Source organism: Saccostrea echinata, unplaced genomic scaffold (assembly GCF_033153115.1).
Source record: "Saccostrea echinata isolate AGI-Se365-2 ecotype Australia unplaced genomic scaffold, CSIRO_AGI_Sech_v1 ptg000025l, whole genome shotgun sequence".
In the NCBI taxonomy this organism is placed as follows: domain Eukaryota; kingdom Metazoa; phylum Mollusca; class Bivalvia; order Ostreida; family Ostreidae; genus Saccostrea; species Saccostrea echinata.
The window spans coordinates 20073814-20090110 of NW_026889774.1; the positions used below are offsets into that span (position 1 = coordinate 20073814).

At 33.2% G+C, this 16297-nt stretch overlaps 1 protein-coding gene across 1 annotated transcript; it reads right to left on the reverse strand.

Annotated features, from left to right (window-relative positions):
- Positions 1-2557: 2557 nt before the first annotated feature.
- LOC133192115 (uncharacterized) lies at positions 2558-15838 on the reverse strand. Its single transcript, XM_061327983.1, has 8 exons — positions 15569-15838; positions 9358-9440; positions 7282-7390; positions 5386-5523; positions 4399-4620; positions 3820-3960; positions 3556-3657; positions 2558-3209 (listed from the first exon to the last, which is right to left on the reverse strand). The coding sequence occupies exons 1-8, from the start codon at positions 15740-15742 to the stop codon at positions 2631-2633; spliced, it is 1548 nt and encodes a 515-aa protein (XP_061183967.1). The 5' UTR covers positions 15743-15838; the 3' UTR covers positions 2558-2630.
- Between the last annotated feature and the right edge of the window lie 459 nt (positions 15839-16297).

The following is a 16297-nucleotide window of genomic DNA, read 5'->3' on the forward strand; positions in this document are numbered from 1 at the left end:
AATAAACAGCATATTTTTAATATAAATTCCTTTCATATTTCTTTTGTTTCTGGTATTATATACTAGTACTTAAATATACGTGAAAACAACATCCTTCAAAAGGAAAAGAAACGTAAACGTTAACGTGTACAGCGTCAAACTTAATCCATTCGCGGAATTGAATAACATGATTATGCCTAAGTTAACATGATTATGCCGTTTTGGATATAGAAAGTTTTTGCATACAGATGTATTTAAATATTTTTATATGTCCCAAGGCCCCCACCCATTTCTCAATTTCAAAATATTCCACTGACACTCTGCATTTAATCTTTGAAAATTTTCCTAATGTCAAAGAGTACAATTTCAGGATGCAAAACCGAGAATATTGAAATGTGAACTTAGGCATTTTCACTATAAAGTTTTCTTAAGCAAATGGGTTGATTCATCGTCTCAAGCCACGGTCCGGAGTTCCTATCTAGCTCTCTCCCAGAATGGGAGAGGATCGTACATTTTGGCCGTGATTTGCGACGATGGGGTTGATGACGATAGATTAAATCTTCTAAACGTCCCCTGCGCAAATAACACGGTCAACATCTGACAGACATTTTAAAAAAGTTGAATATCTAAAATTGATAAAGTTAGTTACATATTGTAATTACTTAGTACAGTAACCCATATTGCAATAAAAATATACTTTAAATTTGCTTCTAATGTGTAAAGAGGCCTCGGAAACCAAGAGTTCATTAAGTATGCCAATGGATAATCTTTGTTCTAATTAACTACTTATGTCACAAAGTATTAATGATCTAGAAAGGGCTTAGGTGGTCGAAATCTTTGTTACTGACGTCACAATTTATTCGGAGACAAGATAAAACGTAACAAATTATATGACGTAACAATAATCACTTCATAAACAGTGTTAGATGTATGATCCTGACAATCACAGGTCTAGTTACTCTTTTTCTAGTATAACCAACATGGACATTGATGCAGTGTTTGATTTCGGGGAGGATGCAGTCAGAGAAGTAAGTTCAATAGAAAGTTTTCCCAACGTTTTGCAAGGTGACGTATTTGATTTGAATATTTTTATTTTTGCATTCGGTCCTAAAATATCCCAATACCCTATACTTCATATTCAAAATATTCCACCAATGGAACACTGTAGTTATTAATCTTTGAATTCTACCATACATGTACTTTCAACTGATTAATTTCAAGATGCAATACGGAGGATATTGGATTTTTTACACTCTCAGTCTTCTGCATTTTGTTCAAAAATGTGTGAAACATTTTACTTTAAGTAGAATGTCCCTTAAATAAAGCTCTGAAAGATAAGCGGGGGGGGGGGGGGGGGGGGGGGGTCTCCCAGATCTGTTCTTGAGTTTCAAAATATTGCATCTGCAGGGCTTAATACAGGCTTTTACATTAGTTCCTACTAAATAACCTCTAAACATATGAAAATTCAGAAATACAAGCATAAAATGTACACACCAAATATAAGGAGACATTTTATTTGATTACTAGTAAATATAAATTCATCTCGTTAAGGCACAGGGTAGTGATTTTTTATCCATGTTAAAAAAGGATAAAATACATTAAAGGTTGGCACTATTTTACCTTTGAACATACATCATGATCAATCCATAAGGCAAATGTGTTATTTATAATAACAATGAAACAAAATTTTGATAGATATAAGGAAATGCATGTACAACTGTGTATCAGCCCCCCCTCCCCATTTATAAATGTACATGTATATGTAAACATTAAATACAAAAGATAAATAACATCAAAAACTTCTACTTCTACATCTTCAAAAAGTAATTGATATGGCAAAATCTAATATTTGTAGAAATGACAATAAGTAACATTACCATATTAAACGCACACACACACACACACAGACTGTAAAAAATGCAGCTTCCTGCAGTTTTCTTGCTGCAAAATTAACTACAGATCCATCCCACCTCTCCTAAAGCCTAATCACATGATATACATGTAATCCTTGTATATAGTTACATTTTAGAGTATATTAAAGCATTGTAACAAAATAGTTGCAGCAAATAAATGTATATACATGTAATGCATTTTCATAAAACAACTAGTGTTCAACCTAACATACATGTACATGTGTATGTACATTATGTGAAAGAAACTTAATTGTAATGGAATTAAAATATAAAAGTGAGTTTGAATTTTTTCAGGAAAAAAAAAAATCATTTCATATACCAATGCCAATGTTAAGAGCTTCAAACTTTCACCTCTATATTAAGACATCACACTAAGACCTATATTAAGACATCACACTAAGACACATTAAAAATTCAGTGCATTATACAGTAGATGTCTTAATAAAAGCTAGGTAGCTTTGCGAGGAGCACCATTTGAAAACTAAAATTGTTCAATTTTTTTTTTATATTAATATTGCTGAAATACTTGTAAAAACTCTTAATCAGCAGCCCACTTGCAAATTCACGATTTCAAGATTTGATGTTTAAGAGCAATCTGGTCATATATATTCATTTCTTGCATAAAATAAGGATTGAAAATAATTCTTTAATATCATTCCTATAATGCTACAAAATTTTCAAAAAGTACTTGATGAACTCTTCAATGAATTCATATTTTAACAGTAAACTTAAAGCCATTCAGTTCCTCCTTGGAGGTGGAGGCCTTGCTGGTGCTGAGGGTCGACTTGGTTTTGAACCTTCAGAGTTGCCTTTCCCTAGCCTTTTATTTAAAGCACTCGCTAGTTCATTGTTAAAATTATTATTGCCTATCGGTCTTTGAGTATTCATTGTATTAACATAAATATGTTCTAAATCAGCAGACATTCTGGCCCTTTGTGGGACTGATGGCCTAGCACGATTAAATGGTTCTGATTCATATTCAGCTAATTCATCCTGCATGCTCAAGTCCTCCATTGATCTGCTGATACTCCGAGCTATGGAGGGTAATGCAGGGGGTGGCCTACGAGAATAAAAAGTTCGCACCGAGTCTTCTGAGCTCTGACTAGATGATGATATGTTGGATGTTTCGGACATGCGTTTATGCTGTGCGAGGGGTGACTTAGGAGGTGGCCTGTTTGGCCGTGGTTTTGGGAGTGAGTCTGTTGAACTACGTGGGCTGCCTTGATCAGGTCTTTCAAAGTTCTCATCTTCTCCATCATCTGCTTTGCCAAATGGTCTCTGTTTCCTTCGTACAGTTTGACCCAAAGCTGAAACCACCTGATTTAGAAGAATGAAAATATTTTACTTGATTTTAAATACTGTTCACAGGGTTAATTTCACCCTTTCACACTTCAAAGAATTCCCCCTATTTAAAATTCACCCATGCAGAGAGAGTTGTATTAAAGAGATGATTTTGTTTCCTTTGAATTCACCCCGTTTTAAATTCACCCACTTACAATGAAAGCAAGAGGAGTAAAAATAAAACGGGGTCAAAAAATTACCTGCATACAGTAGCTGCAAAAATATATGCATTACAAATTGTAGAGGTAATTATGAATGAGATGAATTTTTAAATACTGTCATTATACAGAACTACCAGTATTATTTATATTTTAAATCTTACCCTTGCTTTGCCAAGGTAATTTCTTTTATCTATATTTTTGAGCAGTTCCTTTGGTGGATGAAATATACAAGAATCTGGTAACTCATACAACTCAGGAGCTTCCTACATAGGTAAAAGAATGAAAGTTTTTAAATCTTTCACTGCCAGTTAGAATTTATTATAATATATTGACCAGGGTAAAACACAAGTATTTTAAAATATGGTGACTTGCAAAAATATGTAAATTTAAACTCTATTGCACAAAACAATAACCAATCCACTGACCTCCTCCACCCCACTTGACTGGACAACCGGATTTTTTAGCAGGGCCCTTGATTTTTTGGTTACTGGTTTACCACTGCTGTGTTGGTATTCTATCAATTCTTGAATGGAAGGAAAAGAGAAACTCTCAAACTTCCAGTAACCCTGTAAAATTTAAGAAATGTTAATATAATATACCACATTTTTTTTTAAAATTCACATTTATCTGCAATATTTTTATCAAGGTCTCTTCTCACTCAGCTAAAAAAGATTACTCTTATAGACTTAATTCAACTAATTCAGAAAACTATGAACTTCTTCTATCAAATGGACATTAAAAAAAATTTAACAAAAAATGGAAATGTGGAAAGTGTTGCTGGGATAATTTTTTTTGCACAAAAAGTAGTGGTACGTTATGAAAAGAAAGCAAATGGAACTTGTTATACATGTTTAAATATCAAAACCCTTATAATTTTATATGAGGTATTTTTTATAAGCCTAGGAGGTGCATTTGCAGTCCCACTGCAAAACTTTCTAAGATCACCCTCATGTGAACATTTCCATATTTACAAATTAATTAGATTTTCTTTATATAACATGTACCTCATCATCCTGTATAAGCAGAATGTGTCTGTAGTTCTGCCACAGGACAGACAGGACGTATTGTGACGTGTTTTTCTTTTTGTTAAGACTCTCTCTGACTAGGAAATCACCTTCATTGCGTAGCATTTTCTCTGCCTCCTGTCTCAGTAGACGACCATGATACCAACTTTGACTGCGTAGAGAGTGCCGTCTCTTTAATGCCGATACCTCTTTTTTCATATCCTGTAATTGATAAGCAAATGTATTGATATCATGGAAATAAAATGGCCATCCAGAATTTACACTAAATGATAAATTTTAATTCCTGTTTCCATCTTAATCCTTATTACAGTGATCGATTTTATCATTTACAAAGTGTAACACATATCCAGGTATCAGAAATCCTGAAACAAGCATGATTATCGCTATGAAAGCAATGGAAATTTGTAAAATGTATGTGTTGCAGTATTAAATAAAATAATATATGCATTATAAGTGTATATGCAAATGCATTTTTAAAAAGATAATTACTAAGTACGAACTGAAACCTTTACCACCTAAATTATGCACATGGGGGAAAGGGGGGGGGGGGTAATTCCCTGTTAATAGAACATGAAACATTGCAATATTGGTACCAAATTCATCAATTTCAATATCTTGAACACTTGGATATCTCGAAGTTTCCCCTCAGTCCTGACAAGTTCGAGATATTGAAGTTTACCTTATATACTTTTATATATAATTTGTTATACCAAAATAACAAATTATGCATACAGGGAAGTCAATTCACATATCCCAAGATTTACTGTATTCTATACACTGTAACAAGCAGGTACTAATAGCTTAATAAAAAAAAAAATAAATTCAGAATTCAAAAATCTCTTTCCTGTACAAGGTACAGGGCCTGTAAAAATAAAATTGTAGAGAGAAGTTTTAATACCAATGAAAGTTTCTGTGCACTTTTACAGCACACTCATACTGTTTGATTACAAATACTTCCTTACTGACCTGTAATTTTTGTAGTGCCTGGATACAGTTCCTTCTGGTCGTATCGTCATCTTCCTGTTTAGTGACAGCGACCAAAAACTCCTCCGCTTCTTGTCCTCTACCCATCATTTTCATAGTGGTAGCCTTGGCAATCCAAATCTGTTGGGAAAATGTGGAATTTTATTTACTTCATGAATTTCATGTAAAATTACTTTGAGGAGAAAGTAGGCAAACCAGAGCTTTACAGCTGCAAAAGTATTTACTTTTTAATTGAGTGTAAACACAGTTTCATAAAGATGAACACTTTGAAAAGTAGGATATGGAAATGAAATGGGTGTTTAGGGGGTTAGAAATACTTTCAATTAGAATTTAAGACAGAAAGTAAATGTTCCTTTTGCAGAGGGTTAATAACTGTGCTAAAATCTTGTATCAATATTCAGTACAAAGATACTATGTTTACCAATAAATATATATACTGAGATTCAAATGTGATATTTTCAGCTTCTTAAGTTTATTTCATAATTCATTTAATTCATATTTCATATTTCAAGATGTGTTAACTGTTTGTGAAACACTGATGCCCCCATATGGCAGGTCTGCTCATGGTGAAGGTTAAAGTTTCTCAAATTCAAGTCGAACACCAAAGTCAAGAGATCAAAAAATGTTGATACCCAAAGAAAGGTCTAGCTGTCACTGGGAATGCACCTATGAAATACGAAAGCCCTTGCATCAAACACACAGAAATTAAGGTCAAGGTTAATTTTTTCAAAAATAGGTCAAACTCCAAGATTAACATCAAGAGGTAAAAAATCTTGGTACCTAAGAAAAGGACTTGTCACAAGGAATATGCCTTTGAAATATGACAACCATAGAACCAACTGTTCAAAAGTTATAGCTAAGATTAAAGATTAAAGAGGTTAAAGGTTTTCAAAACTGAAAAGTAGATTAAACTTTTCACAGGGAATACACACGTGAAATATGAAAACCTTAGTTCCAACCATTCAAACCTTATGGCCAAGGTTTTAGTTTTCAAAAGTAGGTCAAACTCCAAGGTTAAGATAAAAAATATTCATACCCAAGGGAAGGTCTTGTCATAAGGAATACACAGAACAAGTGTAAGCCCTAGCATTAAACATTCAAAAGTTAAGGCCAAGGTTGAAGATTTAAAAGTATAAACTCCAAGGTCAGCATCAAAAGGTCAAAGGTCAGCATCAAAAGGTCAAAGTTGTTGGTACCCATGGAAAGGTCTTGTCACAAGGAACACACGTGACATACGAAAGCCCTAGCACCAACTGTTCCAAAGTTTTGACCTAGGTTAAAGTTTTCCAAAAGTAGGTCAAATTCCACAGTCAAGGTCAAAAGGTCAAATTGTTGGTATCCAAGGGAAGGTCTTGTCACAAGGAATGCAAATGTCACCAACTGTTCAAAAGTAATGAGCAAGGTAAAATTTTGCAAAAGCAAGTCAAACTCCAAGGTTAAGGTCAAAAGGTCATGTACAGTACACTGTATGTTGGTACCCAAAGAAAGGTCTTGTCATAAGGAATACACATGTGAAATATGAAAGCTAGCTCTAACCAATCAAAAGTTATGGCCAAGGTTAAAATTTTTGCAGACAGACAGCTAGACGGACAAAGCAAAAAATATATGCCCTTGAATCTTCGATTACGGGGCCATAAAAAATTGAAGGATACATGCCTGCAGTAGTTTTAGGGCAATTAATGTGAAAAAATAGTCTATAAACAAGTGCTACTGTAGATGATGACCAGCATATATGTGTAATGAAAATCTTGAGTCATGTCATTATTTTTTCCCTATTTTCATTTAAATTACAATATCTATTATAGGTGCATATGCACCATGTGTAAATAAGCCTCGCACACCAGTTGTTGTTTATTTATTCCCTAGTTTTCACTGTACCTCAGATAGTGTCAGCTTGTATGCCATTCCTAGCTGGTTGTAATCTATAAAGCTTGCTGATCTTAGTTTCTCCACAGCATTGTCAAAATCTGCAATGGCTTCTCTGTATCTAGATGAAAATATTTTAAAATGTTGAGGTACGATATTTAGTACTTTGAGCATTTTTGGTTTCACAGGTAAAAATATTTTTATTAAAAGTTCTATATAAAATTAATCTTTATGTATCAATTCAATAAAGAAAATTCCCTTTTGTAAATTTCAAAAATTGCACTAAAAAATGATTAAAAAATATTTCATGACTTGTTGTGTTTACATATTACATATCATATATTACATGATTAATCTCTATAATCACAAACAATGAAGGAAGTAGAGGTCACTATTCTAAGCAACTACATTTATGTTTATGAGTACAAATGCACTTGGGCCAAGTATGTTTACATGATAAACAGCACGGTATATTGTACAGCCTATCTTATCACACCAATTCAGGTGTAACTGGGCAAATATAAATATTATACATATAGTCATTATGAATACAAATTTATAACACATGAAATCCAAGTGCTGCAATGTTCAGATTTCAACAATCTTAGATTTTATAAAACTTTGACAACCCTCATTGTGACCCTGCTCTTATCCTGGGAATGCATGGTGATTTCAAAAAAACCTTGTTTTTACACAACATAGGAATTCATGCTTGCATATTATTAATGCAGCTAACCGTGGCTCTGTTGTTGTAGAAGAAATTTTTTTAAAATTCTTTATCTTAACATGTGTTATTTTTACCCCTATTGTGACTCCACCCTTGCTCTGGTGACTATGACTTCAACAAACTTGAATCTACAGTACATGAATGTTTGCACCTTAATATTATTAACAGGAACCCTATGGCCAGGGGGCCATGATTTGAAGTTTTGAACAAATCTGAACAAATTCAGAATCTAAACTAGATTGTTTACCATTGCTAGCAGTAGCCCATGTTGTCTTGAATGATCAAATGACAGGAAATTTTCTACCAAGAAAAAATCTCAAATTCTTAGTTCATCATTTCTGAAAAGTTTCATTAAGATTGTCGAAGTAATGTCAAAGAAAATGCTGAGACAAAATTATAGGTTTAGCAATAACAATATATGTCATTCTGACTTACGTTCAGGTTGATATATAACTACAGTTGAACCTTGGTATCTCAAACTTTGATATCTTGAATACCATGGATATGTCAAAGTGATTTGGAAGTTCCCTAGCTATCACTTATTCTTTAAGTATTTTACCCTCGATACCTCAAATCTTTGGATAGCTTGACGTTTTTACTTTGTCCTATTGAGTTCGAGATAACAAATTAGGTTTGACTGTATATATATACTTTTATATTATTGCGTCTTCATCTTGCGAGGGGTTTTGAGAAAAAGATTCCTTACTGAAACCACCCTATTTTCATCTCTTTTATCTTATTTTGTAAAATGGTATGGTCCTTCATTTAAAGAAATTTGTGTCCCCTTTAAGAATGCCAGTTTGGTTGAAATAGGCTCAGCAATAATGAAGAGTGAGATGAAAATGTGCATAGTTTACTCTGGACATACACACAAATGTGCATTCATATGCAATAAGAGCCATTACACCAATTGAAATTATTTGGGTTAGGCCAATACATGAAGCTTTTCATTCCAATATTAGAATGATACTTGCAAAAGGCATTAAGTAATGTGCTCCCAGCTAGCACAGAGAGGACTGTTACTTAATTAGTACTTGCATCCCTACGTGACATTCTCCTTATCTCTTTTATAATCAGCTTGTGAGAAACTTATGTTTAAATCAGGAAATTAAAAAAATGGTGCATCTCAATGTTGCTAATCAAAGAGGATTTTGTTCACGAATCCCTGAATCCTTCTTTTTTTTCTTTTTTTTAAAATTGATTTTCAAACTCAACTTGGGAGATTGCTGGCCCAAAAACAGAATTTTCCAAGTAATTCCTATCTTACATATAGATCTACATGTAAAACTGTATTTCCACTTTCTATAATTACCCAGTAAAATCTTAGTTAAAGTTAAAACATTAAAACATGTACTCTGTACCTGTGGAGCTTTGCTTCTACAAGTCCTTTACAGAAATGGGCAATGGCCAAGTGTTGGTCTTTTTGAACTGTTTCTTTGAAATTCTGCAAAGAAGTTATATTCAAATACTGTAATGTATTATCATACAATAACACCACAGTGACTTCTGATTATCAGACCATCATATGCATGATATCAGCATAATTCACTTTTATTTTGGTATCTATGATAAAAATGATAAATTTTTACCTTCTTTGCAGGTAATATCTTTATCTATTATTCAGGTTTTCAGACACCTTCCACAAAGTTATTGTAATACCGAACATGATTTTACACAAAGATCTGTTTCAACCTTGACCTCTTACTGTCTTACAACAAGTTAGTTCAAGGTCATTGCAGGCCCTTTTAACACAGAATGGCACTCTTAAGGGGAAGTTAATGAACTAGGTTGGGCCAAGGGGAGAGAAAATAAGCTACAAGTACCGACAAGATTCTATACAGATACCTACCAGTATTTTGACCTTGACCTTTAACCTAAATGGTACTCCTAATTGGTTAGATTAGATTAGATTATGGTTAGATTTGTCACTGCACACCCTTCATTTAGGAGACTTGTATGGATGAAATACTAGTATAAGCTGATTTGGCTAAGGGGAGAGAATATATTGAGAACATGCAATTAATTAATAACTGATGGAAAGACAGACAGCTAAACATACTATTCACTATAGAATGCTCATAGAGATTGAGGCACAAATTATCTAGAGAAGGAAATTCCATCTTGATACGTGCAGGATGTTTAGTAACTATGGACATAGATTAGATATACGTCACATCTCAATCCATATCATCTACTTGAATGTTTTTGTCCTTAAAGAAATTGATAGGGTTTGATAATTTATCTTATTAAACTCCAAATTTATACTTTCAGCACTGGAGAATATAGCTTCTCAGATCTAATACTGATAAACAGTACCATATTACGGAAGTACCAGATGATTAACTAACCTAAGTGGGAGGCTTATTTGTCAATCAGGATGCAATGTATGTAATTTATAAACAGCAATAGTTTATGATGGTTTGTTGATCAACATCTCTATTACACAAGATCACTCTTCCTGTATATGTGTAGACTAGCAGTTCATTTTCATCATATCCTATTTTTTCCACTGTTCAGTTAAGTCTCTTTGCATTCTGAATAACTCTAAAGGGGTAAATGAGGGGGGATGTTTACCATACAATAGCATTAGGCCATTCCAATTTTTTTTCTCTTTTTACCATCCTTGGAGATTAGTTTTGGGGTTTGAAAAAAAAAAAACACAAACAAAATCCAGACTTACAAAAATTTGCATTGATTTTAAATCTAACTGAATAGACCTATCAATTTTTTTTTTTACATTCTTTAAAAGTTTTGGGTCAAAGATCATACTATACATTTATTGACTGGGTTCGAGGGCAACATGCGTCTTGTCGGACCCAAGAATAACGGCCTCAGGCAAACAGTTTGGTTTGAGGGGTCGACAAAACGCATTTGCACGAGAACCCAGTCAATAAATATTTTGTTATACCTTTTATTTATTTATTTATTTTTGTAATCTATACTTATAAATTAATAAATTTTGCAAATAAACTCCAAAACAGGTGCACCAGAGTTCTTACTTACTCCTCTAACAATACACTAGATACAAGATGATGTCTGTAAACTATATTTAGATTTCACTCACATAGTAAGTATCGTACATTAAATTAAATGTCTACTTTTATTTTCTATAAACAGCCATGAAATAGCAAAACGCGAGTACGGTGGCGTTTCCGGTTGGCGGATCTAAGTTACTGGCAATTTTTAATGAAACTGACAACAAGCAATCGTTTATTTATTTCATAAAATGTCATCACTGAATAATTCGATCAAAACTTGATTTAAATGATATAAAAGAAATAAGTTGTGATAACCGAGTAAAAGGGGAAATGTGCAAATTATTTTCGTCATTCACCGATCTTAATATTGATGGAAGCTTCTAGAACACCATATAGCATCGAGCCCGACATTAAAAAAACGAGGCGCTTTTAGCTGCATAACATAAAAAAAAGCTTTTGTGTGATTGGTCATTGAAATAATGGTAAATCATTGACAACACTATAAACTGTGAATATATTTATATATCGAAAGACTATTACATATATATACATGTATGTATAGTACGTTTTCCTAATAAAATTATCGGTAAAATGTATATATTCCTTACTGAGAGCATCGTGGCAACGAACTCGAAGTACAATTTGTACGTCGTAATAAATTTGCTTACATGTAAAGAGAAAATTAATGACTAAGGTATTGTTCGAAAACAATTAAAGATGTAAAATTTTGTGCTTTAATCAATACATTTCATTTTTTTCTGAAAAAAGTCTTTTGTATCAAATACTTGGCCTATTCATAGGGCGTTAAAAGCTTATTTTACACAGGTACTTGAGTCTTGGTTTATAAATATGTATGTACCTTATTGATATGTTAAAAAGTAAAGTACTTTATTTACATATCAGTAAGGTACAAACATATTTATAAACCAAGACCCAAGTACCTGTGCATTTTGACCCCCCCTCCCCCCAAATCAATTTATCAGTAAAATGTGCATATTCACTGCTTTTATCCTTGACGGAAATGAAATAAGAGCATCTGAAGTACAATATCCATAACATAGTATAACAAGTTTCACAATAAACGTCAATTAATGAAATTGTTAATTTTCAAGTTTTTACAAAGGGGGTGGGGGTGGGGTGGATACGTACATCTACTTCATGCGGGATTTTGAACAAAGTATTCCTTCCTGTTATAAGCCTGTAGGCTGTCAGTAGAAACTACAAAATATTTTCTGTCAGTGGAAGAAAAAATTCAATTCCCCGTGCTTGCGCGGGATTTCATCTAGTAAATTATACATTTCTCTTTTGCTGCTAGCTTCCATACTAAAGAATGCAAATAAGATTTAGATAATCCTGCCCACAATGTGACATAAGCAGTCCAATATCTTGTCCACAGGTCCAATATCTCACTCTGCGGTCAAACATGGATTTTTTTATGACCGCTCAGTAAAACATTAGGAATGTTAGACTTTTTTTTTAGTATATATTTATATAGGAGCTAATTTTTAAAGGTATTTAAGAAATGAATGTAATATTTTTTTCTTTGACCGACGTATCAAAGAAAAAATTTGGACGGAAAACGTCATCAATGCATTCATTTCTTATCATTTAATTATGATTTTAAAATAATAAAATGAAACTTTCCCTCAGTTTACTATAAAATTTACGCATCAAAAACAGTGCGTAGGAATATATCACAACAATGTTGCTGAATTTCAAAATGGCTATAGGCCTAACGAAGAAACAACGTTCTCAAATATTGTCGTGTCACTACCAGCCTTTTCTAACAATAATTAACAGTTCTTTAACACAAAAAACTTACCTGTTGTGTTATTAATTTTTTGCTATATCCCAATGGGTATATTTTCCCCGGTTCGTAAATTTCAAGGGATGCTACTCAGATATCCTAACAACTCTTTCTATAGGTCACAGAAATTTTGAATTTCATTTGCGCATCTCTTCATCTGAATTTCAAACCGAACATATAAATATGTATCACAGCCTGTCCATGCTGTAAAATCTGAAAGAGTCTGTTGCCTACTGTTTAACATTGAAAGAATTCCGTCCTCATTCATGCAGCGCCCTTCATGCCGTGTCGTTTTTCTCGAACATTCGATTCCTAAGAATTAACAGATTAACGGCATTTCCCCGCTTTGGTAGCATAAAAACATTTCTTCACAGTTCTATTGTTCATACCAGTTATCTCAAAGTCAAACATTTAACATAGGTATGCTGATTTCTTTCTTTCTTTCCCATTACTGTATTGTTGTCATGCAGACGATCTGATTTGTTTAGCAAAGGGGGATAATTCAAAAAGAAACGAAAGTAGACAATAAGTCAGGAACGTAACGGACAAGTTTCGAAATTCAGGAATATATCTATTAGAGAAAAGGTATTCAATTGTTCCTTCATGAACTTCTGGAAGCGGGAAATACACATGTAAAGACAGGCAAAGTAGTTCCGGCTGCTGAGTGCAAGCGAACTCCAAATTCTATTGATGCAGTTATCAAAAGAATTTTTTATCCAATCAGAATCAATTATTTTAAAGAAATTAAATGATAACAATATCATTTATTTTTCTTACATTATAAAAAGAATTCTCAAATGATAGTTATAAATTTAATAAATATTGCTGCATTTTGTTTGGTTTTCTTCCTGATAGAAAGATAGGTTTTTGAGTTTTGGGTGGACACTCAACATAGAAAAAATTGGAATGGCCTTATAGGTGAGTAAAATTGGAATGGCCTTATAGGTGAGTAAAATTGGAATGGCCTTATAGGTGAGTAAAAACTGTCTAATCTGACACTTGTGTTATCTGTTTCACTTTGAATTCAATTTTTGTCCTAATGCATATATCAAATTAGACAGGTTTCATTATTATACTTCTATTGAAATGTGTCCAATATTGATACAGTTTAGAAAATAAAATAACTTAATTTTTTTAATATATAGCCTGAAAATTTTCACATATATAGCAAAGCTATATCCTGGGGTAGAGTTTGTGTTACCCATCTCTCAGAAATTTTTCATTCACATTTTGGCGCTAAATTTTCATTTCATGCAATATGATTGGTTGGCTACCTTTCCAACACTGAAGATTTCCACAAAGCTATACCCTAGGGTATAGTTTTTGTTATTATACCATGAATTCTTTTGAATTAAGAATATGACGAATAAACCTGCTATTTTTTCTAAACAGCCCCTACCATGGAAAAGTTTTTGAGCTATTCGCCCATGGTGAAACAGTCATCAAACTATTCACCAGCAGCATTCCATTTCCCTCGAATTTTATCTTGGAGCTCTTTTGGTTTTATTGGATCATGAGGTGACAGAAATATTGTCTGCTTTGGTATAATAAAACACCTATTTACTGACTATTCAGACAATAGCAAGTTTATTGTCCCCCAAGACAGCAACTATTTCATGAGGCACAGCGGATTGAAATAGTTGCTTCTTGAGGGATGATAAACTTGCTGTTGTCCTAGTAGCCAGTGAATACATGTAGGTGTTTACTATCTACCCCTCAGAAATGATAATATACAAATAAAGTATAATGAAATATTTATTTACTGGCTGTGAGAGGAATAGCTCTCTCATCAAACCCTTGACAGGAACTAATCCCCTCGGGCAAGCCCTCTGGGAATAGTTCTTGACACAGATTTGATAAAAGAGCTATCCCACTCACAGCCAGTGGATAAGTGAATACAATTTTTAATTGTAGTTTTGCTATTGCAAGGTTTAAAAATTCACTTTCAAATTTGCTCTATTGGTTGTTTTCAAATCTAACTCTTCCAAAGTTGTGGTTTCAGTTAAAATCAACTAGATCATCACTTATAATGTTTAATTCATGAACTTTAATCAGGTTACGGGCACTTTATATTCACTATTCAGTTTCAAGTTTTGATGAGGAAAATGAAGCAATTTGAGTATTCTTTCATTTCTGAAAGTATTGCTACAGGCAAAATACATAATGTTTTGAACATCAAAAGAAACTTTTTGTATAATGCACCCAAACTACTAAAAGCACTGAAATTATGCATAAAAGCAAGGCCATAATCTCTCTTTTGCTGGATTAATTTACTAGTTAGAAATACTAAATTAACAAAAACTGATTTTTCAAGTAAGCAATTTCAAATCTTCCTCTGTTGAACATTGGCTTTTTATGTAAAAAAAAACAAAACAAAAAAAACAAACAGCAAGTGGACTCTTTACTTAGAAAAAAATGAATGGCCTAGAGGTTAAGTACTTCATACTACTTGAATTGATTTTAAAAAAAATTCTGTAGTAACTCACAACTAAAATTTATTTTTCAAGTAATACTGGATCAATTTATGCCATTTCAGCCCCCCCCCCACAAAAAACTGCTGGTTCTCAAGATATATGGCGTGTGTGTATTTATATGGGCGTGGAAATAGCTGATGGATGGGGTTGGGGGTAGGGGATGAGCACAGGTACTAATGGGTATTTGTTTATAAATATGTAAACCTATATGATTTTTCTCTATCGTCTTATCAGACTTGTGGACTCAAAACCGCGGTTTGCGACGATGAGAGAGAGAGAGAGAGAGAGAGATTGGTTATAATTTTAAGCATACCTTCACTGCATCCTCTAATCTGTTTAATTGGAGATGTGTAAAGGCGATGTTGTAAAGGATGCGAGCATTCGGATTTTCGATTTGTTGAAACTTAGAAATAGCCTCTTCAAATTCCTCCTCTAGATATGAATTTATGCCATCGTTCCATAATATAATCGTGTCCTTTAGCGCCATGTTCAGTAAATGAACCGGCTTCAGACAGACGATTGTTTTGTGGCTTAACTGTTTTGTGAAGTCATTCGCTCATTGCAAGTGTTTGTAAATAACGCCCACGTGACAATTTTCAGTTCCTGCTTTTTACCGGAAGTTCTCCGGCAATTTTTCGCGGGAAGAGGTCAAAAACTTTCTAAGCGGACACTGCTGACATAAAAAATGTCTCTGTGATTGTATTTTTTTCAGTATGATTACGTGGTTTTATTGATTTATTGAATTTAGCATTTTTTGTAGGTACATCGTATACCATGGTATACATACGTGTAAATTATATTAAACTGCAATGAACAGCAAGAGTCAGTGCTGAAGGATAGTATAATATTATTATTTTATTTAATCCACTTCTGCTTTATGCAGAGTATACAACAACACACGCATATTAACAACATAACATACTGTAATATAAGTAGTGAATTAAAGTGCATGTAAATGAAAGTCAATATCTACATGTGACTTTGAATTTGTCTAACTACATACATGTTTGACATAAATTCACACAAATTGCACAGCACATCA